The following is a 26,497-nucleotide window of genomic DNA, read 5'->3' as shown; positions in this document are numbered from 1 at the left end:
ATGGCCCCAAAATTCCCAGGAATGGCCCCAAATCCATGGGAAAGGGACATCGAATTTCGGGAAGGGCCCCAAATCCATGGGAAATGGGCCCGGAATTCCCGAGAATGGCCCCAAACAGACCCAAAATTCCTGAGAATGGCCCCAAAATTCCCAGGAATGGCCCCAAATCCATGGGAAAGGGACACAGAATTCAGGGAAGGGCCCCAAATCCATGAAAAACAGACACAAAATTCATGGGAATGGTCCCAAACAGACCCAAAATTCCCAGGAATGGCCCCAAATCCATGGGAAAGGGATACGGAATTCCGGGAATGGCCCCAAACAGACCCAGAATTCTCAGGAATGGCCCCAAATCCATGGGAAACAGACCCAAAATTCCCAAGAATGGCCCCAAACAGACCCAGAATTCCTGAGAATGGCACCAAATCCATGGGAAAGGGACACGGAATTCCAGGAATGGCCCCAAATAGACCCAAAATTCCCAGGAATGGCCCCAGATCCATGGAAAAGGAACACGGAATTCCGGGAATGGCCCCAAATTCCATGGAAAGGGACACAGAATTCCGGGAATGGCCCCAAACAGACCCAAAATTCCCAGGAATGGCCCCAAATCCATGGGAAAGGGACACGGAATTCAGGGAATGGCCCCAAACAGATCCAAAATTCCTGAAAATGGCCCCAAATCCATGAAAAACAGACACAAAATTCCTGGGAATGGCCCCAGACGGACCCAAAATTCCTGGGAATGGTCCCAAACAGACCCAGAATTCCAGGAATGGCCCCAAATCCATGGGAAAGGGACACAGAATTCAGGGAATGGCCCCAAATTCCTGGGAAAGGGACCTGGAATTCCCGAGAATGGCCCCAAACAGACCCAAAATTCCCGAGAATGGCCCCAAAATTCCCAGAAATGGCCCCAAATCCATGGAAAAGGGACATGGAATTCCGGGAAGGGCCCCAAATCCATGGGAAAGGAACACGGAATTCTGGGAATGACCTGAAACGGACCCAAAATTCCTGAGAATGGCCCCAAATCCATGGGAAAGGGACACGGAATTCAGGGAATGGCCCCAAACAGACCCAAAGTTCCCAGGAATGGCCCCAAATCCATGGGAAAGGGACATGGAATTCCCGAGAATGGCCCCAAATGGACCCAAAATTCCAGGAATGGCCCCAAATCCATGGGAAATGGACCCAGAATTCCCGAGAATGGCCCCAAATGGACCCAAAATTCCTGGGAATGGCCCCAAACAGACCCAAAATTCCCGGGAATGGCGCCAAATCCATGGAAAAGGGACATGGAATTCCGGGAATGGCCCCGGATCCATAAAAAACAGACCCAGAATTCCGGGAATGACCCCAGACAGACCCAAAATTCCAGGAATGGCCCCAAATCCATGGGAAAGGGACACGGAATTCAGGGAAGGGCCCCAGATCCATGGGAAAGGGACATGGAATTCCTGGGAATGGCCCCAAAGCCCTGGGAAATGGACCCAAACAGACCCAAAACTGATCCGCGTTTTTTGGATTTGTAGATCCAGGTTTTTTGGGAATTGCGGGTTTGCTGAGCAGGTTTTTTTGGGAATTCTGGGTTGGCTGATCTGGGTTTTTGGGAATTCCGGGTTTGCTGATCCAAGTTTTTGGGTATTCCGGGTTTTTTGGGAATTGCGGGTTTGCTAATCGGGGTTTTTTTGGGGAATTCCGGGTTTTTTGGGGAATTCCGGATTTTTGGGAATTCTGGGTTGGCTGATCTGGGTTTTTTGGGTTTACTGATCGGGGTTTTATGGGAATTATGGGTTTTTTGGAATTCTGGGTTGGCTGATCTGGGTTTTTTGGGAATTCCAGGTTTTTTGGGAATTGCGGGTTTGTTGATCTGGGTTTTTTGGGAATTGCGGCTTTTTGGGAATTCTGGGTTGGCTGATCCAGTTTTTTTGGGGAATTCCGTGTTTTTGGGAATTCTGTGTTTGCTGATCCAGTTTTTTTTTGGGAATTATGGTTTTTTTGGGGAATTGTGGGTTTTTTTGGGGAATTCCGGGTTTGCTGAGCAGTTTTTTTGGGGAATTCCGGGTTTTTTTGGCAATTCTGGGTTGGCTGATCCATTTTTTTTGGGGGAATTCCGTGTTTTTGGGAATTCTGGGTTGGCTGATCCATTTTTTTTGGGTTTACTGATCGGGGTTTTTTGGGAATTCCGGGTTTGCTGAGCAGTTTTTTTGGGGAATTCCGTGTTTTTGGGAATTCCGTGTTTTTTTTGGGAATTCCGGGTTTGCTGATCATGATTTTTTGGAAATTGTGGGGTTTTGTGAATTCTGGGTTTGCTGATCCGGGTTTTTTGGGTTTACTGATCGGGGTTTTTTGGGGAATTGTGGGGTTTTTTGGGAATTCTGTGTTTGCTGATCCATTTTTTTTTTGGGAATTCCGTGTGGCAGATGGCGTTCCGGTACCTGTCGTGGATCCTGTTCCCGCTGCTGGGCTGCTACGCCGTGTACAGCCTGCTGTGGCTGGAGCACAAGGGCTGGTACTCCTGGGTGCTCAGCATGCTCTACGGCTTCCTGCTCACCTTCGGTGAGGCCCCAAAACACCCAAAACGGCCCCAAAAAAATGGGGGAGAAAGCTCAAAATAGTCCCGAGAAATTCACAGAAATGTCCCTGAAAAATTCCCAAAATTATCCTGAATTGTCCCTGAAAAAATCCCAAAATGGTCCCGAGAAATTCCCCGAAATGTCCCTGAAAAAGTCCCAAAATTATCCTGAAATGTTCCCAAAATGTCCCTGAAAAATTCCCAAAATGATCCTGAAATGTTCCCAAAATAGTCCCAAAAAACTCCTAAAATGATCCTGAAAAATTCCCCAAAATGTCTCTGAGAAATTCCCCAAAATGTCCCCAAAAGATCCCTGAGAAATTCCCAAAATGGTCCCGAGAAATTCCCCTAAATGTACCTGAGAAATTCCCAAAATGTCCTTGAAATGTGCCCAAAATGTCCCTGAAAAATTCCCAAAATGGCCCCAAAAGATCCCTGAGAAATTCCCAAAATGATCCTGAAATGTTCCTGAGAAAATCCCAAAATGGTCCCGAGAAATTCCCCAAAATGTCCCTGAAAAATTCCCCAAAATGTCCCTGAAAAATTCCCAAAATGGCCCCAAAAGATCCCTGAGAAATTCCCAAAATGGCCCCAAAAGATCCCTGAGAAATTCCCAAAATGGCCCCAAAAGATCCCTGAGAAATTCCCAAAATGGCCCCAAAAGATCCCTGAGAAATTCCCAAAATGGCCCCAAAAGATCCCTGAGAATTTCCCAAAATGATCCTGAAACGTTCCCAAAATAGCCCTGAAAAATTCCCAAAATTATCCTGAAATGTCCCTGAGAAATTCCCCAAAATGTCCCTGAAAAATTCCCAAAATTATCCTGAATTGTCCCTGAAAAATTCCCAAAAATGGTCCCGAGAAATTCCCCAAAATTATCCTGAAATGTTCCCAAAATAGCCCTGAAAAATTCCGAAAACTTCCCCAAAAGATCCCTGAGAAATTCCCAAAATGGTCCCAAGAAATTCCCCAAAATGTTCCTGAAAAATTCCCCAAAATGTCCCCGAAAAATTCCCCAAATGGCCCCAAAAGATCCCTGAGAAATTCCCAAAATGATCCTGAAATGTTCCTGAGAAAATCCCAAAATGGTCCCGAGAAATTCCCCAAAATGTCCCTGAAAAAATCCCAAAATGGTCCCGAGAAATTCCCAGAAATGTCCCTGAAAAAATCCCAAAATGGTCCCGAGAAATTCCCAGAAATTATCCTGTAATGTTCCCAAAATAGTCCTGAAAAATTCCCCTAAATTATCCTGTAATGTTCCCAAAATAGCCCTGAAAAATTCCCCAAAATTATCCTGTAATGTTCCCAAAATAGCCCTGAAAAATTCCCAAATGATCCTGAAATGTTCCTGAGAAATTCCCCAAAATGTCCCTGAAAAATTCCCAAAATTATCCTGAAATGTTCCTGAGAAAATCCCAAAATGGTCCTGAGAAATTCCCCAAAATGTCCCTGAGAAATTCCCAAAATGTCCTTGAAATGTGCCCAAAATGTCCCTGAAAAATTCCCAAAATGTCCCCAAAAGATCCCTGAGAAATTCCCAAAATAATCCTGAAATGTTCCTGAGAAAATCCCAAAGTGGTCCCGAGAAATTCCCCAAAATGTCCCTGAGAAATTCCCCAAAATTATCCTGTAATGTTCCCAAAATGTCCCTGAGAAATTCCCAAAATGTCCCTGAAAAATTCCCAAAATGTCCCTGAGAAATCCCCAAAAATCCATCCCAAATTCCCAAAAACATTCCCAAATCCAGTTTTTTTCCAGGATCCATCACCTGGAATGAATCTACTACGAGCTGCAGTTGATGGTCCCTCAATACCTTCACCTCCAAACCCCCAAAAATCGCTCCCAAACCCCCAAAAATCGCTCCCAAACCCCAAAATCCCACCTGAAATTCCCAAAAATCCCCCCAAAATTCCCAAAAACTTTCCCAAATCCCCAAAAATCCATCCCAAATCCCCCAAGAACTTCCCAAAATCCCCAGGTTTTTCCAGGATCCATCACCACTCTAAGCTGCAGTCGGTGGTCCCTCAACACCTTCATCTTCAAACCCCCAAAAATCGCTCCCAAACCCCAAAATCTCCCTCGAAATTCCCAAAATCTCCCCCAAAATTCCCAAAAATCCATCCCAAATCCCCAAAAACATTCCCAAATTTCCCAAAATCATTCCCAAATCCCATTTTTATCCCAGGATCCATCACCACTCCAAGCTGCAGTTGATGGTCCATCAACACCTTCACCTCCAAACCCCCAAAAATCGCTCCCAAACCCCAAAATTTCCCCTGAAATTCCCAAAAATCATTTGCTAAACCCCAAATCATGTCAGAAATTCCCAAAAATTGTTCCCAAATCCCCAAAAACATTCCCAAATCCCCCCAAAATCCTGTTTTTTCCCCAGGATCCATCACCACTCCAAGCTGCAGTTGATGGTCCCTCAAGACCTTCACCTCCAAACCCCCAAAAATCGTTCCCAAACCCCAAAATCTCCCCCGAAATTCCCAAAACTCCCCCCAAAATTCCCAAAAACCATTCCCAAATCCCATTTTTTCCCAGGATTCATCACCATGACCCCCCAGCTGTTCATTAACTACAAGCTGCAGTCGTGGTCCCTCAACACCTTCAGCTCCAAACCCCCAAAAACCGCTCCCAAACCCCCAAAAATCGTTCCCAAACCCCAAAATCCCCCCTGAAATTCCCAAAAATCCATCCCAAATTCCCAAAAATCCATCCCAAATCCAGGTTTTTTCCAGGATCCTTCACCTGGAATGAATCTACTACGAGCTGCAGACCACTGTCCCTTAACACCTTCACCTCCAAACCCCCAAAAATCGCTCCCAAACCCCAAAATCTCCCCCGAAATTCCCAAAACTCCCCCCAAAATTCCCAAAAAACATTCCCAAATCCCATTTTTTTCCAGGATTCATCACGATGACCCCCCAGCTGTTCATCAACTACAAGCTGCAGTCGGTGGCCCACCTGCCCTGGCGCATGCTCACCTACAAAGCGCTCAACACCTTCATCGACGACCTCTTCGCCTTCGTCATCAAGATGCCCATGATGTACAGGATAGGCTGCCTGAGGGACGGTAGGACGGAATTTCGGGAATTTTGGGAAAATTTGGGAATTTTTGGGGAATTTGGGAGGAAATTTGGGGTTTTTTTGGGGGATTTTGGGGATTTTATGGGGATTTTAGGTGGATTTTTGGGGGTTCCAGATGCCCATGATGTACAGGATAGGCTGCCTGAGGGACGGTACGGGGAAAATTTGGGGATTTTTGGGAATTTTGGGAATTTTTGGGAATTTTGGGGGAGTTTTAGGGAGGTTTTGGGGGTTTTTAGGGGGATTTTTGGGGATCTTATGGGGATTTTAGGGGGATTTTTGGGGGTTCCAGACACCCATGATGTACAGGATAGGCTGCCTGCGGGACGGTAGGAGGGAATTTTGGGAATTTTTGGGAATTTTTGGGGTTTTTTTTGGGAAATTTGGGCGTGTTTTGGGGGGTTCTGGGGGCATTTTAGGGGATTTTAGGGGGATTTTAGGGGGATTTTTGGGGGTTCCAGATGCCCATGATGTACAGGATAGGCTGCCTGCGGGACGGTAGGAGGGAATTTTGGGAATTTTTGGGATTTTTTGGGAATTTTGGGGTTCCAGAGGGATTTTTGGGGAAGTTTGGGGGATTTTAGGGGAGTTTTAGAGAGGTTTTGGGGGTTTTTAGGGGATTTTGGGGGGATTTTAGGGGATTTTTGGGGGTTCCAGACGCCCAGGATGTACAGGATAGGCTGCCTGTGGGACGGTAGGAGGGAATTTTGGGAATTTTTGGAATTTTTGGGAATTTTGGGTTTTTTTGGAGGAAATTTGGGGTTTTTTGGGGGGATTTTGGGGGATTTCTGGGGATTTTATGGGGATTTTAGGGGGATTTTTGGAGGTTCCAGACACCCATGATGTACAGGATAGGCTGCCTGCGGGATGGTAGGACGGAATTTTGGGAAATTTTGGAAAATTAGGGAATTTTTGGGAAATTTTGGGGGAATTTTGGGAAAATTTGGGGTGTTTTAGGGGATTTTGGTGGGATTTTAGGGGGATTTTAGGTGGAATTTTGGAGGTTCCAGATGCCCATGATGTACAGGATAGGCTGCCTGCGGGACGGTAGGACGGAATTTTGGGAATTTTTGGGAAAATTTGGGGATTTTTGGGAATTTTGGGGAAAATTTTGGGAGTTTTGGGGTTCTAGAAGTGAGTTATGGGGATTAGAGAGGGAATTTTGGGGATTTTAGGTGGATTTTGGAGGTTCCAGACACCCATGATGTACAGGATAGGCTGCCTGCGGGACGGTAGGACGGAATTTTGGGGATTTTTGGGAAAATTTGGGAATTTTGCGGGTTTTTTTTGGGAATTTCAGGGGGGTTTTGGGGGTTTTTAGGGGGTTTTGGGGGATTTTAGGGGATTTAATATGGATTTTTGGGGGTTCCAGACGCCCATGATGTACAGGATAGGCTGCCTACGGGACGGTACGGGGCGAATTTTGGGAATTTTGGGAAAATTTGGGAATTTTGGGAAATTTTGGGGGAATTTTGGGAAAATTTGGGGTGTTTTAGGGGATTTTGGTGGGATTTTAGGGGGATTTTAGGTGGAATTTTGGAGGTTCCAGACGCCCATGATGTACAGGATAGGCTGCCTGCGGGACGGTAGGAGGGAATTTTGGGAAAATTTGGGAAAATTTTGGGAATTTTGGGAATTTTGGGAATTTTGGGAATTTTTGGGAATTTTGGGGTTTTTCGGGGGAATTTTGGGGGAATTTGGGGGGTTTTAGGGGCATTTTAGGGGGTTTTAGGTGGATTTTTGGGGGTTCCAGATGCCCATGATGTACAGGATAGGCTGCCTGCAGGATGGTACGGAGCAAATTTGGGAATTTTTGGGGATTTTGGGGTTTTTTTGGGGAATTTTGGGGTTCCAGAGGGATTTTTTGGGGGGGTTTAGGGGATTTTAGGGCATTTGAGAGGGATTTGGGGGGAATTTTGGGGGATTTTAGGGGGATTTTAGGGGCTTCCAGACACCCATGATGTACAGGATAGGCTGCCTGAGGGACGGTAGGAGGGAAATTTGGGAATTTTGGGAAAATTTGGGAAAATTTGGGTAATTTTGGGAATTTTGGGGGAATTTTGGGAATTTTGGGGGAGTTTTAGGGAGGTTTTGGGGGGTTTTGGGGGATTTTAGGGGATTTTAGGGGGATTTTTGGGGGTTCCAGATGCCCATGATGTACAGGATAGGCTGCCTGAGGGACGGTACGGGGAAAATTCCGGGATTTTTGGGGAATTTTGGGAATTTTGAGGGTTTTTTGGGAATTTTGGGGTTTTTTGGGGGATTTTTGGGGGTTTTTTGGGGAGTTTTAGGGAGGTTTTGAGGGGTTTTAGGGGATTTAAGATGGATTTTTGGGCATTCAAGATGCCCATGATGTACAGGATAGGCTGCCTGCGGGACGGTAGGAGGGAATTTCTGGAATTTTTGGGGAAATTTGGGAATTTTTTGGAAGTTTTGGGATTTTTGGGGAATTTTGGGGGAGTTTTAGGGAGGTTTTCGGGGGTTTTAGGGGATTCTGGGGGGATTTTAGGGGAATTTTTGGATGTTCCCAATGCTCATGATGTACAGGATAGGCTGCCTGCGGGACGGTAGGACGGAATTTTGAGAATTTTTGGGGATTTTGGAGGAATTTTGGGCGGATTTTCGGGGATTTTGGGGTTCCAGAAGGGAGTTTTGCAGTTGTAGAAATTCCCCCCGCATACCCCCAAATTTCCACCAAATAAACCCCAAATTTCCCCCAAAACCCCCAAACTTCCCCCAAATAACCCCCTAATTTCCCTTAATAAACCCCAAGTCCCTCCCAAAAACCCCAAATATCCTCCAAAAAACCCCAAACTTCCCCCAAATAACCCCAAATTTCCCCCAAATAACCCCACATTTCCCCGAATAACCCCCAAATTTTCCCCAAATAACCCCAAATTCCCCCCAAATAACCCCAAATTCCCCAAAATAATTCCCAAATAATCCCAAATAAACCCCAAATAACCCCAAATTTCCCCCAAATAACCCCAAATTCCCCCAACTAATTCCCAAATAATCCCAAATAAATCCCAAATAACCCCTAATTCCCCCCAAATAACCCCAAATTCCCCCAAATAATTCCCGAATAAACCCCAAATACCCCCAAATTCCCGTCAAATAACCCCAAATAATTCCCAAATAACCCTGAATAGCCCCAAATAATTCTCAAATAATGCCAAATAAACCCCAAATAACCCTGAATAACCCCAAATAATTCCCAAATAACCCAAATTTTTCCCCAAATAACCCCAAATTCCCCCCAAGTAACCCCCTAATTTCCCCGAATAAACCCCAAATTCCCCCCAAATAACCCCAAATTCCCCCAAATAATTTCAAATAAACCCCAAATTCCCCAAATAACCCCAAATTTCCCCCCAAATAACCCCAAATCCCCCCAAATAACCCTAATAACCCCTAATAATTCCCAAATAAACCCTAAATAACCCTGAATAACCCCAAATAATTCCCAAATAAGCCCTAAATAACCCTGAATAACCCCAAATAATTCCCAAATTTCCCCCAAATAACCCCAAATAATTCCCAAATAACCCCAAATTTCCCCAAAATAACCCCAAATTCCCCAAATAATTCCCAAATAACCCCAAATTACCATCAAATAGCCTGAAATAATTCCTAAATAATCCCAAATAAACCCCAAATAACCCTGAATAACCCCAAATAACCCCAAATTTCTCCCAAATCACCCCAAATTTCCCCCAAATAAACCCCAAATTCCCCCCAAAAACCCCAAATTCCCCCCAAAACCCCCAAATTTCCCCGAAATGACCCCAAATTCCTCCAAATAATTCCCAAATAATCCCAAATTTCCCCCAAATAACCCCTAATTTTCTCTGAATAAACACCAATTTCCCCCCAAATAACCCTGAATAACCCCAAAAACACCCCAAATCCCCCGAAATGACCCCAAATTCCTCCAAATAATTCCCAAATAATCCCAAATTTCCCCCAAATAACCCGAAATTTTCCCCGAATAAACCCCAAATTCCCCCCAAAAACCCCAAATTTCCCCAAAAACCCCCAAATTTCCCCGAAATGACCCCAAATTCCTCCAAATAATTCCCAAATAATCCCAAATTTCCCCCAAATCACCCCAAATTTTCCCCAAATAAACCCCAAATTTCCCCCAAATAACCCCAAATTTCCCCCCAAACCCCCAAATTTTCTCCAAATAAACCCCAAATTCCTCCCAAGTAACCCCAAAATTCCCCCAAATCACCCCAAATTCCCCCAAAAAACCCCAAAATCCCCCGAAATGACCCCAAATTCCCCCCGCAGACGTGGTGTTCTTCATCTACCTGTACCAGCGCTGGATCTACCGCGTGGACCCGACACGCGTGAACGAGTTCGGCGGCACCGGCGAGACCCCCGCGCCCCCCGCGCCCCCCGCGCCGCCCCCGGCCCGCCCGGAACCCCCCGAGCCCCGCAAGAAAAAGGATTAAAAACACCCAAAATCATCCCAAAATCCCCCGAAAAAAAAACCCCAAAAATCCGCAGCGGAGGGTGAAAAAAACGCCCCAAAAAATCAAAAATTCGGGATCGCGGAACGGGGGCGGAGCCTCCGCTGACGGTCCCGGCTCCTGATTGGTCAGGCGGGATTTTGGGGGGTTTTTTGGGGGTTTTTTGGGGGGTTTTTGGGGCCGGTGTCGCCTCCCGGTGTCGCCTCCCGGTGTCGTCGCGTCCCCGTCGTGCTGCTCCATCCGTTCCATCGTGGGTGTGGTAGGAAAAGTCTCCGCGGAGCCATAAAAGAGCTGAATTCACCCCAAAAATCGACTCGTTTTTGGGGGGTTCGGGGGGGTCCGGGGGGGTTCGGAGGGTTTGGGGGGTTTGAGTGGTTTTTGGGGAGGTTTTGTCGCTTTTTTGGGGGGATTATTCCCAATTTTTGGGGGAATTATTGTAATTTTGGGTGGGATTATTGCAATTTTTGGGGGAATTATTCTCATTTTTGGGGGAATTATTCCAATTTTTGGGGGAATTATTCCAATTTTTTTGGGAATTATTCCCATTTTGGGGGGAATTATTCTTATTTTTGGGCGAATTATTCTCATTTTGAGGGAATTATTCCCATTTTTGGGGAATTATTCCCATTTTGGGGGAATTATTCTTATTTTTGGGGGAAATTATTCTCATTTTTGGGGAATTATTATCATTTTTGGGGAATTATTCCCATTTTGGGGGAATTATTCTAATTTTTGAGCGAATTATTCCCAATTTTTCCGGAATTATTCCCATTTTTGGGGAATTATTCCCATTTTGGGGGGAATTATTCCCATTTGTGGGGAATTATTCACATTTTTGAGCGAATTATTCCCAATTTTTCCGGAATTATTCCCATTTTGGGGGGAATTATTATCATTTTTGATCCCATTTTTGAGGGAACTATTCCCATTTTTGGGGAAATTATTCTCATTTTTGGGGCAATTATTGCAATTTTTGGGGAATTAGTCTCATTTTGGGGGAAATATTCCCATTTTGGGGGGAATTATTCCCATTTTTGGTGGAATTATTCTTATTTTTGAGGGAATTATTCCCATTTTTGGGGAAATTAGTCCCATTTTGGGCGAATTATTCCCATATTTGGGGGGAATTATCATTTTTGAGCGAATTATTCCCATTTTTGATCGAATTATTCCCATTTTTGAGGGAAATATTCCCACAAATATGTCCCACACCCCGTGGTTCCGGTACCGGGATGATTCCCGGTGCCACCGGCGGTCCCCGCGGGGCTGTCCCGGTGCCACCGTGTCCCCACGCGTGTCCGTGTCCCCCGTGTCAACTCCCGTGTCCCCCCCTTGTCACCCTCCTTGTCCCGAGTGTCCCTCCCACGTTCCCAATCGTGTCCCCCCCGTGTCCCCCCCGTGTCCCCCCACTCAGTCCCACGTGTCCCCCCCGTGTCCCCGAGTGTCCCCCTCATGTCCCCACGCGTGTCCGTGTCCCCCGTGTCAACTCCCGTGTCCCCCCCTTGTCACCCTCCTTGTCCCGAGTGTCCCCCCCGTGTTCCCAATCGTGTCCCCACCCGTGTCCCCACCCGTGTCCCCCCACTCCGTCCCCCCCGTGTCCCCCCCGATCTGTCCCTCATGTCCCCACGCGTGTCCGTGTCCCCCGTGTCAACTCCCGTGTCCCCCCCTTGTCGCTCTCCTTGTCCCGAGTGTCCCCCCCGTGTCCCCCCATTAAGTCCCGTTTCCCCCCACCCGTGTCCCCCCACTCTGTCCCTCGCGTCCCCCCCCGTGTCCCCCCCGTGTCCCCACGCGTGTCCGTGTCCCCCCGCGTCCCCACCCGTGTCCCCGTGTCCGGTGTGGGGTGGGCGATACTCGGGCCCCACCCCGGTTGTTTCCCCGCCCCCCCCGAGCCCCACCCCGGGGCGGTTCCCCCCGTGTCCCCCCCCCTTTCCCGTGTCCCCACGCGTGTCCGTGTCCCCCGTGTCAACTCCCGTGTCCCCCCCTTGTCACCCTCCTTGTCCCGAGTGTCCCCCCCATGTCCCCCCGTGTCCCCACCCGTGTCCCCCCCGTGTCCCCCCACTCTGTCCCCCCCGTGTCCCCCCCGATCTGTCCCTCATGTCCCCACGCGTGTCCGTGTCCCCCGTGTCAACTCCCGTGTCCCCCCCTTGTCGCCCTCCTTGTCCCGAGTGTCCCACCCGTGTCCCCATCCATTAAGTCCCGTTTCTCCCCACCCGTGTCCCCCCCAATCTGTCCCTCATGTCCCCACGCGTGTCCGTGTCCCCCCCGTGTCCCCATGTCCGGTGTGGGGTGGGCGATACTCGGGCCCCACCCCGGTTGTTTCCCCGCCCCCCCCAGCCCCACCCCGGGGCGGTTCCCCCCGTGTCCCCCCTCCTGTTCCCGTGTCCCCACGCGTGTCCGTGTCCCCCGTGTCAACTCCCGTGTCCCCCCCTTGTCGCTCTCCTTGTCCCGAGTGTCCCCCCCGTGTCCCGCCCCGTGTCCCCCCCATTAAGTCCCGTTTCCCCCCACCCGTGTCCCCCCACTCTGTCCCTCATGTCCCCACGCGTGTCCGTGTCCCCCGTGTCCCCCGTGTCCCCGTGTCCGGTGTGGGTGGGTTTGGGGGGGTGGGCGATTCTCGGGCCCCACCCCGGTTGTTTCCCCGCCCCCCCCGAGCCCCACCCCGGGGCGGTTCCCCCCGTGTCCCCCCTCCTTTCCCGTGTCCCCACGCGTGTCCGTGTCCCCCGTGTCCCACTCGTGTCCCCCCCATGTCCGGTGTGGGGTGGGCGATACTCGGGCCCCACCCCGGTTGTTTCCCCGCCCCCCCCGAGCCCCACCCCGGGGCGGTTCCCCCCGTGTCCCCCCTCCTTTCCCGTGTCCCCACGCGTGTCCGTGTCCCCCGTGTCCCCCCGATGTCGCCGGTCCCCGCTGTCCTGTTCGCCGCGCTGCTGGCGCTCCCCCCTCCGGTTTTTGGGGGTCCCGGTCCCCCCCGGCTCCGCGTCCGCTTTTCTCCCCCCCGATGCTGCCCCGGGGGTCGCTGCGCCCACGCGTGTCGCCCCCCACGGGTGGGGGACACGGGGGGTGACACGGGGGGTGACACCGGAGGTGACAACGGGGCGGTGGTCGTGGAGAGCGGCCGCGCCCCCGCCCCGGGCAGCGGCTTCAGGCTCGGTCAGTGAATTTGGGGGGGATTTTGGGGGGGTTTGGGGGTTTTTTTGGGATTTTTGAGGGTTTTGGGGGATTTGGGGGGTTTTTGGGAAGGGGAGGTTTGGGTTTGGGGGGGGTTTGGGGGGATTTTTGGGGGTTTGGGGGGGTTTGGGGGTTTTTTTGGGGGGTTTTGGGGGGATTTAGGGGATTTGGGGGGGGTTGAGAAGGGGAGGTTGGAGTTTGGGGGGGGTTTTGGGGGTTTTGGGGGTTTTTTTGGGGGGGTTTGGGGGGTTTTTTGGGAGCTTTTTGGAGGGGTTTTAGGGGAGTTTTGGGGGTTTGGGGGGGGTTTGGGGGGATTTGGGGGGGTTTGGGGGGTTTTGGGGGTTTTTTTGGGAGTTTTTGGGGGATTTGGGGAGGGGGGATCGAGATACGGAAGGTTTGGAAAGGGGGAAGTTTGATTTTTTGGGGGGGTTTTGGGGGTTTTTTGGGGGATTTTGGGGAGGGGGGCTTCGGAATCCGGAAGGTTTGGGATGGGGAGGTTGGGGTTTGGGGGGTTTTTGGGGGCGTTTGGGGTGGGTTTGGGGGGGTTTGGGGAAGTTTTGGGGGTTTTGGGGGTGTTTGGGAAGGGGAGGTTGGGGTTTGGGGGGGGTTTGGGGGGGTTTTGGGGGGTGTTCGGGGGGTTTTGGGGTGGGTTTGGGGGAATTTGGGGGGTTTTGGGGGGTTTTGGGGGGTTTTGGGGCGGGGTTTTAGGGGGCTTTTGGGGGATTTTGGGGGGATTTTGGGGAGGGGGCTCCGGGATCTGGAAGGTTTGGGAAGGGGGAAGTTTGGCTTTTTGGGGGGTTTTTGAGGGGTTATTTTGAGGGGTTTTGGGGGGGTTTGGGGGAGTTTTGGGGGGTTTTGGGGTTTTTGGGTTTTTTTGGGGGGGGGTTGAGAAGGGGAGGTTGGGGTTTGGGGGAGGTTTGGGGGTTTTTGGGGGGTTTTGGGGGAGTTTTTGGGGGTTTTGGGGTTTTTTGGGGAGGGGGGATCGGGGATCCGGAAGGTTTGGGATGGTCGAGGTTGGGGTTTGTGGGGAGTTTTGGGGGTTTTTGGGGGGATTTGGGGGGTTTGGGGAGTTTTTGGGGGGGTTTGGGGTTTTTTTTGGGGGGTTTTGGGGATTTTGGGAAGGGGAGGTTGGGGTTTGGGGGGGGTTTGGGGGGGTTTTGGGGTTTTTTTGGGGGGTTTGGGGGGGTTTGAGAGGGGATTTGGGGGGATTTGGGGAGTTTTGGGGGAGTTTGGGGGGGGGAGGTTGGGGTTTTTTGGGGGGTTTGGGGGGTTTTGGGGAGGGGGGATCGAGATCCGGAAGGTTTGGGAAGGGGGAAGTTTAGTTTTTGGGGTTTTTTGGGGGGTTTTGGGGGGTTTTGGGGGATTTGGGGAGGGGGATCGAGATCCGGAAGGTTTGGAAAGGGGAGGTTGGGGTTTGGGGGGGATTTGGGGGGGTTTGGGGGGTTTTTGGGGGTTTTGGGGGGATTTGGGGGGTTTTGGGAAGGGGAGGTTGGAGTTTGGGGGGGATTTTGGGGGGATTTTGGGGGTTTGGGTTTTTTTTGGGGGGTTTTTTGGGGGTTTTGGGGAGAGGGGATCGGTATCCGGAAGGTTTGGGAAGGGGGAAGTTCGGTTTTTGGGGTTTTTTAGGGGGGATTTGGGGTTTTTTTGGGGTTTTGGGGGGTTTTGGGGAGGGGGGATCAGGATCCGGAAGGTTTGGGGGGGATTTGGGATTTTGGGGAGGGGGCTCCAGGATCCGGAAGTTTTGGGAAGGGGGAGGAGTTTGGGGTTTTGGGGGGATTTTGGGGATTTTGGGGTGCGGGGGGATTTGGGATAGGGGAGGATTTGGGGTGCAGGATTTGGGATTTGGGATTTGGGGAGGATTTGGGGTTCAGGAGGATTTTGGGATTTGGGATTCAGCAGAATTTTGGGATATGGGGGGGTTGAGACCTTTCGGGGTTCGGGAATTTTTGGGATCCGGGGAGGATTTGGGGTACGGGACGGGAACACCCCAAAATTCCCTTTTTTTCTGGGGGGGGGGGGTTGACAACCCCAAAAATTTTGGGATTTTTGGGATCGGGGGGGTTTGGGATGGGAATTTTGGGATCGGGGGGGATTTTTGGAATGGGAATTTTGGGATCGGGAGGGGGTTTTTGGATTGGGATTTTTGGGATCGGGGGGGATTTTTGGGATGGGAATTTTGGGATCGGGGGGGTTTTGGGATGGGAATTTTGGGAATTTTTTAGGGTGGGGGGTGGGTTTTAGGGCCGGGGGGGCCCCTCCCGGGGGAAAATTTTGGGACAGGTGAACCCCAAAACCCCAAATTTCCAACCCCCTTTTTTTGGGATTTTTCGGGTGGGGGTTGGGGCGGCCCTCCCGGATTTTTGGGATGGGAATTTTGGGAATTTTGGGATCGGGGGGTGTTTTTGGGATCGGAATTTTGGGATCCGGGGGGGGGATTTTTGGGCAGGATGAACCCCAAAACCCCCAAATTTCCGACCCCCTTTTTTTGGGATTTTTCGGGTGGGGGTTGGGGCGGCCCTCCCGGATTTTTGGGACGGGAATTTTGGGATCGGGGCGGAATTTTGGGAAGCGGGGCCCCATCCCACCCACGCAGCTCCATGAGCTCATCGAGTCCCGCTGGAAAAACTTCGGGAATTCGCAGCGCCGGCGGAGGGGCCCCGCAGGGGGCGGCCCCAAAAACCGCCCGGGACCCCCCCAAAATCTCCGGGAGAACCCCAAAATTTATGGGAGAATCCCAAAATTTATGGGAGAACCCCAAAATTTCTGGGAGAATCCCAAAAATATCCTGGACCCCACCCAAAATCTCTGGGAGCCCCCAAATGTCGGGATCTGACCCCGGATCATCCCCAAAATGTTCCCAAAAAACCGAATCGGGACCCCCCAAAATTTCTGGGAGAACCCCAAAATATCGGGGACCCCCCCAAAATTTTTAGGAGAACCCCAAAAATGTCTGGGACCCCCCCAAAATCTGGATCCCCCCCAAATTTTGGGATCTCAGCCCGGATCATCCCCAAAATGTTCCCAAAAAACCGAACTGGGACCCCCCAAAATCTCCGGGACCCCCCAAAATTTCTGGGAGAACCCCAAAATTTTTGGGAGAACCCTAAAAATATCTGGGAACCCCCCAAAATCTCTGGGAGCCCCCCAAATGTCGGGATCTGACCCCGGATCATCCCCAAAATGTTCCCAAAAAACCGAATTGGGACCCCCCAAAATCTCCGGGAGAACCCCAAAATTTATGGGAGAACCCCAAAATTTCTGGGAGAACCCCAAAATTTATGGGAGAACCCCAAAATATCTGGACCCCCCAAAAAATCTGGATCACCCCCAAATTTTGGGGTCTCACTCCGGATCATCCCCAAAATGTTCCCAAAAAACCGAACTGGGACCCCCCAAAATGTCTGGGAGAACCCCAAAATTTCTGGGACCCCCCCAAAATTTATGGGAGAACCCTAAAATTTATGGGAGAACCCCAAAATTTCTGGGAGAACCCCCAAAATTTTGGGATCCCCCTCAAATGTCGGGATCTGACCCCGGATCATCCCCAAAATGTTCCCAAAAAACCGAACTGGGACCCCCCAAAAATGTCCGGGACAACCCCAAAATTTATGGGAGAGCCCCAAAATTTATGGGAGAACCCCAAAATTTATGGGAGAACCCCAAAAATGTTTGGGACCCCCCAAATGTTGGGATCCCCCCCCCAAATTTTGGGGTCTCACCCCGGATCATCCCCAAAATGTTCCCAAAAATCCGAACTGGGACCCCCCCAAATGTCTGGGACCCCCCAAAATTTCTGGGAGAACCCCAAAATTTATGGGAGAACCCCAAAATTTATGGGAGAATCCCAAAAATGTCTGGGACACCCCCAAATGTTGGGATCCCCCCCAAATTTTGGGGTCTCACCCCAGATCATCCCCAAAATGTTCCCAAAAAACCGAACTGGGACCCCCAAAAATGTCCGGGACCCCCCAAAATTTTCGGGGAGAACCCCAAAATTTCTGGGACACCCCAAAATTTCTGGGACCCCCCAAAATTTCCTGGACCCCCCCAAAATTCCTCAGACCCCCCCCCAAAAACCCCTTTAAACCCCCCGAAATTTGGGATATTTTGGGGTTATTTTGGGTTTTTTTCGGTGGTTTTGGGTCATTTTTTGGGGTTATTTTTTTCGTTTTTTTGTGGTTTTTGGGGTTGTTTTTGGGGTTTTTAGGGTTGATTTTATGGAATTTTTTGGGGTGATCCCTAATTTTGGGGTGTCCTCCCCCAAGTGCTGGGCCGAAATTGGGAGGGGGGGATCACCCAATTTTGGGGTTATTTTGGGGATTTTTAGGTGGTTTTGGGCCATTTTTGGGGTTATTTTGGGGTTGTTTCGATTGTTTTGGGTCGTTTTTGGGTTTTTTGGGGTTATTTTTATGGGATTTTTTTGGGGTGCACCCTAATTTTGGGGTGTCCCCCCCCCCGCAGTGCTGGGCCGAAATTGGGGGGCGGGAACACACAATTTTGGGGTTATTTTGGGGGTTTTTAGGTCGTTTTGGGCCGTTTTGGGGGTTATTTTGGGCGGGTTTTTGGGGTTTTTGGGGTTATTTTGGGGTTTTTGGGGTTATTTTTATGGGATTTTTTTGGGGGTGCACCCTAATTTTGGGGTGTCCCCCCCCGCAGTGCTGGGCCGAATTTGGGGGGGGATCACCCAATTTTGGGGTTATTTTGGGGTTGTTTTGATGGTTTTGGGCCGTTTTTGGGGTTATTTTTTTCGGGTTTTGGGGGTTTTCGGTGTTGTTTTTGGGGTTTTTGGGGTTATTTTTATGGGATTTTTTTGGGGGTGCTCCCTAATTTTGGGGTGTCCCCCCCCCGCAGTTCTGGGCCGAAATTGGGGGGGGGGGATCACCCAAATTTTGGGTTGTTCTGATGGTTTTGGGTCATTTTTTGGGCTATTTTTTCGGGTTTTTGGGGTTTTTGGGGTTATTTTTGGGGTTTTTGGGGTTATTTTTAGGGATTTTTTTGGGGGTGCACCCTAATTTTGGGGTGTCCCCCCCCCGCAGTTCTGGGCCGGAATTAGGGGGGTTATTTTGGGGTTATTTTGGGGTTATTTTGGGGATTTTTTGTCGTTTTCGGCCGTTTTCGGGGTTATTTTGGGCGGATTTTTGGTGTTTTTGGGGTTATTTTTGGGGTTTTTGGGGTTGTTTTTATGGGCTTTTTTTGGGGTGCTCCCTAATTTTGGGGTGTCCCCCCACCGCAGTGCGGGGCCGAAATTGGGGGGGGGATCACCCAACTTTGGGGTTATTTTGGGGATTTTTTGGTCGTTTTGGGCCGTTTTTGGGGTTATTTTGGGGGTTTTTGGGGTTATTTTTGGAGTTTTTGGGGTTATTTTTATGGGATTTTTTTGGGGTGCTCCCTAATTTTGGGGTGTCCCCCCCTCGCAGTTCTGGGCCGAAATTGGGGGGGGGATCACCGAATTTTGGGGTTATTTTGGACATTTTTAGGTGGTTTTGGGCCATTTTTTGGGGTTTTTTTTCGGGTTTTTGGGGTTTTTGGGGTCGTTTTTATGGGATTTTTTTGGGGTGCTCCCTAATTTTGGGGTGTCCCCCCCCGCAGTGCTGGGCCGAAATTGGGGGGGGGGATCACCCAATTTTGGGGTTATTTTGGGGTTGTTTCGATGGTTTGGAGTCATTTTTTGGGTTATTTTTTTTGGGTTTTTGGGGTTTTTAGCGTGATTTTTGGTGTTTTTAGGGTTATTTTATGGGATTTTTTTGGGGGTGCACCCTAATTTTGGGGTGTCCCCCCCCCCCGCAGTGCTGGGCCGAAATTGGGGGGGGGGGATCACCCAATTTTGGGGTTATTTTGGGGTTTTTTAGGTGTTTTGGGGGCATTTTTGGGGTTTTTTTCGGGTTTTTGGGGTTTTTGGGGTTGTTTTGGGGGGTTTTGGGGTTATTTTTATGGGATTTTTTTGGGGTGCTCCCTAATTTTGGGGTGTCCCCCCCCCGCAGTGCTGGGCCGAAATGGGGGGGGGGGTCACCCAATTTTGGGGTTATTTTGGGGATTTTTTGGTCGTTTTGGGCCGTTTTTGGGGTTATTTTGGGCGGGATTTTGGGGGTTTTTGGGGTTCTTTTTATGGGATTTTTTTGGGGTGCTCCCTAATTTTGGGGTGTCCCCCCCCCGCAGTTCTGGGCCGAAATTGGGGGGGGGGGGAATCACCCAATTTTGGGGTTGTTCTGATGGTTTTGGCTCATTTTTGGGGTTATTTTTTTCGGGTTTTGGGGGTTTTTGGGGTTATTTTTGGGGTTTTTGGGTTGTTTTTATGGGATTTTTTTGGGGTGCACCCTCATTTTGGGGTGTCCCCCCCCCCAGTTCTGTGCCCGCTGCTCTGCAGGAACGGGGGGGTCTGTGCCCACCCCCAGCGCTGCCTCTGCCCCCCCGAATTCAGCGGCAAATTTTGTCACCTCCCCGCCACCAACGTCACCTCCCGACCCCAAAATCCACGAGGGGGACCCCAAAATCCACGAGGGGGACCCCAAAAACCCCCAAATTTTGGGGAGGGGTCCCCCCAAGCCTTGACCCGCTCCGTCTACACCCTCCCCCTGAGCAACCACCGCGAGGAGGAGGATGGTGAGACCCCCACCCAAAAAAAATTTGGGTTTTTTGGGGATTTTTTACTCAATTTTCCCCCCAAAAATTTGGGTTTTAGGGGATTTTTTTTATTCAATTTCCCCCCAAAAAATTTGGGTTTTATGGGATTTTTTATTCAATTTTCCCCAAAAAAATTTGGTTTTTGGGGGATTTTTTATTCAATTTTCCCCCCCAAAAAATTGGGTTTTTAGGGGATTTTTTATTCAATTTTCCCCCAAAAATTTGTTTTTTAGGAGATTTTACTCCCAAATCCTTTTTCTTCCCACCCCAAAATCCCCAAATCCCCCCTCCCCATTCCCCCATTTCCATCCCCCAAATCTCCCCCAATTTTCCCAAATTTTCCCCCATTCCCACCCCAAAAATACCCACTTTTCCCCAAATCCCCAAATCCCCAAATCCCAAATCCCCAAAATCCCCAAATCCCCAAATCCCAAATCCCAAATCCCAAACCGCAAACCCCAAACCCCAAACCCCAAACCCCAAACCCCAAACCCCAAATCCCCAAATCCCAAATCCCAAATCCCAAATCCCCAAATCCCAAATCCCAAATCCAAAACCCCAAATCCCAAACCCCCAAATCCCCAAAATTCCCAAATCCCCAAATCTCCAAATCCCAAATCCCCAAATTCCAAATCCCCAAATTCCAAATCCCCAATCCCCAAATCCCCAAACCCCAAATCCCCAAACCCCAAATCCCCAAATCCCCAAATCCCCAAATCCCCAAATCCCCAAATCCCAAATCCCAAATCCCCAAATCCCCAATCCCCAAATCCCCAAATACCCAAATCCCAAATCCCAAATCCCCAAATCCCCAATCCCCAAATCCCCAAATCCCCAAATCCCCAAATCCCAAACCCCAAATCCAAAATCCCCAAATCCCAAATCCCCAAACCCCAAATCCCAAATCCCCAAACCCCAAACCCCAAATCCCAAATCCAAAATCCCCAAATCCCAAATCCCCAAACCCCAAATCCCAAATCCCCAAACCCCAAACCCCAAATCCCAAATCCCAAATCCCCAAACCCCAAATCCCAAATCCCAAATCCCCAAACCCCAAATCCCAAACCCCAAATCCCAAATCCCCAAAATCCCCAAATCCCAAATCCCAAATCCCCAAATCCCAAATCCCAAATCCCCAAACCCCAAATCCCAAACCCCAAATCCCAAATCCCCAAAATCCCCAAATCCCAAATCCCAAATCCCCAAATCCCAAATCCCAAATCCCAAAAACCCAAATTCCCAAATCCAAATCCCCAAATCACCAAATCCCAAATCCCCAAATCCCAAATCCCCAAACCCCAAATTCCAAATCCCAAATCCCCCAAATCCAAATCCCCAAATCCCAAATCCCCAAATCCCAAATCCACAAACCCCAAAATCCCCAAATCCCAAATCCCCAAATCCCCAAAATCCCAAATCCCCATTTGGGATGGGGAGAAAAAGGATTTTGGGATGGGGGATTTGGGGAAAAGGGGGAATTTTTGGGGTGGGAATGGGGGAAAATTTGGGAAAATTTGGGAAGATTTGGGGGATTGAAATGGGGGAATGGGGTGGGGGGATTTGGGGATTTGGGATTTGGGATTTGGGATTTGGGATTTGGGGATTTGGGGATTTGGGATTTGGGGATTTGGGGATTTGGGGATTTGGGGGAATTTGGGGTGGGAATGGGGGGAAATTTGGGAGAATTTGGGGGAGATTTGGGGGATGGTAAGGGTGATTTGGGGATTTGGGATTTTGGGATTTGGGATTTGGGGAAAAGGGGGAATTTTTGGGGTGGGTATGGGGGGAAATTTGGGAAAATTGGGGGGTATTTTTGCGGGGATTGGGATTTTTTGGGGGGGATCGGGACTTTTTTAGGGGGATCGGGATTTTTGGGGGGGGATTTTTTGGGGGGGATTTTTGCCGGAATCGGGATTTTTTGGGGGGGGATTTTTTCGGGGATCAGATCGGGATTTTTTTGAGGGATCGGAATTTTTGGGGGGGATCGGGATTTTTTTGGGGGATCGGGATTTTTTGGGGGGATCGGGATTTTTTGGGGGGGATTTTTTCGGGGATCAGATCGGGTTTTTGGGGGGATTTTTGGCGGGAATCGGGATTTTTTGCGGGATCGGGATTTTTGGGGGGATCGGGATTTTTTCGGGGGGATTGGGATTTTTCGGAGGAATTTTTGCAGGGATCGGGATTGTTTTGGGGGGGATCGGGATTTTTTGGGGGGGATTTTTTGGGGTGGGATTTTTTCGGCGATCGCGATTTTTTGGGGGGGATTTTTGCGGGGATCGGGATGAGATCGGGATTTTTTGGGGGGGATTTTTTGGGGGGGATTTTTGCGGGAATCAGGATTTTTGGGGGGGATTTTTTCGGTGATCAGATCGGGATTTTTTGGGGGGATTTTTTGCGGGGATCGGGATTTTTTGGAGGGGGAATATTTTGTGGAGATCTGGAATTTTTTGGGGGAGATTTTTGCGGGGATCGGGATTTTTGGGGGGGAATCGGGATTTTTTTGGGGGGATTTTTGCAGAGATCGGGATTTTTTTGGGGGAATTTTTGCAGCGATCAGGATGAAATTGGAATTTTTTGGGGGGATTTTTTTGTGGAAATCGGGATTTTTTGAGGGAATTTTTGCAGAAATCGATATTTTTTCGTGGTAATTTTTGCATCAATCGATATGAGGATATTTTTAAGTGTGGGAAATGCTGTGATTTATTATTTTTCCCCTAAAAAAACCCCAAAATTCCCCTTTTCGCAGGCGCCCAGTCCATGGTCAGTGTCCTGGTGCGCCACCCCCCACGGGCGACAGTGACAATCCACGACGTGGAGCGGGTCCGGGACGACCCCTCCCCAAATTCCCCCACCCCCACCCCGAGCCCCCTCCCCAAATTCCCGGTGGTGGCCCAGAGGGGACCCCCCCGGGACCCCCCGGCCCGGGAAAATTCGGGGTTCGGGTATTGCTTCCGGCAGATGCGCGAGGGGCAGGTGAGAAATGGGGGGAAAATGGGGGGAAATGGGGAAAAAAAGGGGAAATGGGGGAAAATGGGGGGAAATGGGGGAAATGGGGGAAAATGGGGGGGGAAATGGGGGAAATGGAGGAAAATGGGAAAAGGGGGAAAAAAGGGGAAAAGGGGAAAAAAGAGAAAAAGGGGGAAAAAGGATAAAAGGGAGGGGGGAAAGAGGGGAAAGGGGGAAAAAGGGGGGAAAGGGGAAAAAAGGGAAAAAAGGGGAAAAAGGGGGTGAAGGGGAAAAAAGGGAAAAAGGGGAAAAAAGGGAAAAATAGGGGGGGAAAGGGGAAAAAAGGGGAAAAAAGGGGGGGAAATGGGGAAAATGGGGAAAAAAGGGGGAAATGGGGGAAATGGGGGAATGGGGGAAATGGGGGGAAAGGGGGAAAATGGGGAAAAAAGGGGAAAATGGGGAATGGGGGAAATGGGGGAGGAAGGGGAAAATGGGGAGAAATGGGGGAAAATGGGGGAAAAATGGGAAAAGGGGGAAAAATGGGGAAAATGGGGGAAATGGGGGAAAATGGGAAAAGGGGAAAAAAGGGGGAAATGGGGGAAAAGGGGAAAAAAGGGGGAAAAAGGGGAAAAAAGGGGAAAAAGGGGGAAATGGGAAAAAATGGGGGAAATGGGGGGAAATGGGAAATGGGGGAAATGGGGGGAAATGGGGAAAAAGGAGAAAAGGGGAAAAGGGGAAAAAAGGGGAAAAAGGGGAAAAGGGAAAAAGGGAAAAAGGGAAAAAAGGGGGTAAAAGGGGAAAAAAGGAGAAAAAAGGTGAAAAAAGGTGGGAAAGGGGGAAAAGAGGGAAAAAGGGGAAAAGGGGGGAGGGAAAAGGGGGAATAAAAATGGGAAAAAGGGGGGAAAAAGGGAAAAAGGGGGAAAAGGAAAAAAAGGGAAAAAAGGGGGGAATGGGGAAATGGGGGAAATGGGGAAATGGGAAAATGGGAAATGGGGGGATGGGGGAAAAGGGAAATGGGGGAATAAAAAGGGGAAAAAGGGGGGAAAAAGGGGGAAAGGAAAAAAAGGGAAGAAACGGGGAAAAGGGGGAATTTGCCCCGTTTTTTTTTCAATTTTTCCCATTTCCCCCCATTTTCCCCCATTTCCCCCCCATTTTTCCCATTTTCCCCCATTTTTCCCCATTTCCCCCCATTTTTACCCCATTTCCCCCCGGTTTTTTTCCCGGTTTTCTCTCAATTTCCCCCCTTTATTCCCATTTTTGCCCATTTTTCTCTCCATTTTCCCCCATTTTCCCCCATTTTTCCCCCATTTTCCCCCATTTTCCCCCATTTTCCCCCATTTTCCCCCCAATTTTTCCCATTTCCCCCCTTTATTCCCATTTTCCCCCATTTTTCCCATTTCCCCCCATTTCCCCCCATTTTCCCCCATTTCCCCCCTTTTCTCCATTTTTCCTATTTCCCCCCATTTTCCCCCATTTTTCCCATTTTTTCCCATTTCCCCCCCATTTACCCCATTTTTCCCCATTTCCCCCCGTTTTTTCCCCATTTTTCCCATTTTTCCCCATTTTCCCCCATTTTCCCCCGTATTTCCCCCATTTTCCCCCCCGTATTTCCCATTCCCCCCATTTTTCCCCATTTTCCCCCATTTCCCCCCATTTCCCCCCATTTTCCCCCATTTCCCCCCATTTTTCCCCCATTTTCCCCCATTTTTCCCAATTTTTCCCCATTTTTGCCCCGTTTTTCCCCATTTTTCCCATTTCCCCCCATTTCTCCCCCATTTCCCCCCATTTTTGCCCCATTTTCCCCCATTTTTCCCCATTTTCCCCCTTTATTCCCATTTTTCCCCCATTTTTCCCCATTCCCCCCATTTTTCCCATTCCCCCCCATTTTCCCCCCATTTTTCCCATTTCCCCCCATTTTTCCCCATTTTCCTCCATTTCCCCCCCTTTATTCCCATTTCCCCCCATTTTTCCCCCATTTCCCCCCCCATTTTTCCCATTTCCCCCCATTTTTTCCCCATTTTCCCCCCATTTTTCCCATTTCCCTCCATTTTCCCCCATTTTCCCCCATTTTTCCCATTTCCCCCCATTTTCCCCATTTCCCCCCATTTTCCCCCATTTTCCCCCATTTTTTCCCCGTTTTCCCATTCCCCCCATTTTTCCCCCATTTTCCCCCATTTTTGCCCCATTTCCCCCCATTTTCCCCCATTTTTCCTCCATTCCCCCCTTTATTCCCATTTTCCCCATTTTTCCCATTTCCCCCATCTTTCCCCCATTTTCCCCCATTTTCCCCCCGTATTTCCCATTTCCCCCCATATTTCCCCCCATTTCCCCCATTTTTCCCATTTCTCCCCATTTCCCCCCATTTCCCCCATTTTTCCCATTTTCCCCCATTTTCCCCCATTTTTCCAATTTCCCCATTTTTCCCCCGTTTTTCCCCCATTTCCCCCCCGTTTTTCCCATTTTCCCCCATTTTCCCCATTTTTTCCCATTTCCCCCATTTTTGCCCCATTTCCCCCCATTTTTCCCCCATTTCCCCCCATTTTTCCCCCATTTTCCCCCATTTTTCCCCCATTTCCCCCCATTTTTGCCCCATTTCCCCCATTTTTGCCCCATTTTTGCCCCATTTCCCCCCATTTCCCCCCATTTTTCCCATTTCCCCCATTTTTACCCCATTTTTGCCCCATTTTTGTCTCCATTTCCCCCCTTTATTCCCCCATTTCCCCCCCATTTTTCCCAATTTCCCCCATTTTCCCCCATTTTTCCCCCATTTTTCCCATTTTCCCCCGTTTTCCCCCCATTTTTAACCAAATTTTCCCCCATTTTCCCCCATTTTCCCCCCGTATTTCCCATTTTCCCCCATTTTTGCCCCATTTCCCCCCGTTTTTCCCCCATTTTCCCCATTTCCCCCATTTTTGCCCCATTTTCCCCCATTTTTCCCATTTCCCCCCATTTTTGCCCCATTTCCCCCCGTTTTTTCCCCGTTTTTCTCTCCATTTCCCCCCTTTATTCCCATTTTCCCCCATTTTTCCCATTTCCCCCCATTTCCCCCCATTTCCCCCCCGTTTTTCCCATTCCCCCCCATTTTTCCCAATTTTTCCCATTTTCCCCCCATTTTCCCCATTTTTCCCAATTTCCCCCGTTTTTGCCCCATTTTCAGTGTCTGTCTCCGCTGCCGGGGCTGCGCTCTCGCGCCGTTTGCTGCCGGGGGGGGGCCGGGGTCGCCTGGGGGGTCACCGAGTGTCACCCGTGTCACGGCCACACCCGTAAGGGACACCCGGGGGGGGTGACAAAAATTGGGGTGACAAAAATTGGGGGGGGGGGTGACAAAAAATGGGGGTGACAAAAAAAAATTGGGGGGCAAAAATCGGGGGTGACAAAAATTGGGGTGACAAAAAAATTGGGGTGACAAAAATTGGGGGGGGGGGAAACCCGGGGGGTGACAAAAAAATGGGGGGGGAAAAACCGGGGGGGGTGACAAAAATTGGGGGTGAAAAAAATTGGGGGTGACAAAAAATGGGGGGTGACAAAAAAATTGGGGGTGACAAAAAATTGGGGGTGACAAAAAATGGGAGGGGGGGAAAAAATGGGATGACAAAAATTGGGGGGTGACAAAAAAATG

General features: G+C 49.7%; 2 protein-coding genes across 4 annotated transcripts in view; both read left to right on the top strand.

Annotated features, from left to right (window-relative positions):
- Nucleotides 1-10,458, top strand: part of CLPTM1 (CLPTM1 regulator of GABA type A receptor forward trafficking) — a 36,995-nt gene extending 26,537 nt beyond the window's left edge. For all 3 annotated transcript variants that reach the window (XM_072920922.1, XM_072920923.1, XM_072920924.1), the window contains 3 exons: nt 2,427-2,562; nt 5,490-5,657; nt 9,968-10,458. In XM_072920922.1, coding sequence (XP_072777023.1) covers nt 2,427-2,562; nt 5,490-5,657; nt 9,968-10,131 — 468 coding nt within the window. In that variant the 3' untranslated portion in view covers nt 10,132-10,458. The remainder of the gene's footprint in view (nt 1-2,426; nt 2,563-5,489; nt 5,658-9,967) is intronic.
- A 2,518-nt stretch (nt 10,459-12,976) lies between these two features.
- The window catches only part of LTBP4 (latent transforming growth factor beta binding protein 4), a 92,720-nt gene continuing 79,199 nt past the window's right edge, over nt 12,977-26,497 (top strand). Inside the window, exons 1-4 of the mRNA XM_072920882.1 lie at nt 12,977-13,293; nt 19,654-19,911; nt 22,679-22,905; nt 26,036-26,141. Of these exons, the coding sequence (XP_072776983.1) occupies nt 13,035-13,293; nt 19,654-19,911; nt 22,679-22,905; nt 26,036-26,141 (850 nt within the window). The 5' untranslated portion in view covers nt 12,977-13,034. The remainder of the gene's footprint in view (nt 13,294-19,653; nt 19,912-22,678; nt 22,906-26,035; nt 26,142-26,497) is intronic.

Source organism: Taeniopygia guttata, chromosome 34 (assembly GCF_048771995.1).
Source record: "Taeniopygia guttata chromosome 34, bTaeGut7.mat, whole genome shotgun sequence".
Taxonomy (NCBI): Eukaryota; Metazoa; Chordata; class Aves; order Passeriformes; family Estrildidae; genus Taeniopygia; species Taeniopygia guttata.
The sequence above is the reverse complement of the archived record's forward strand: the minus strand, read 5'-3'. Positions and strand labels throughout refer to the sequence as shown.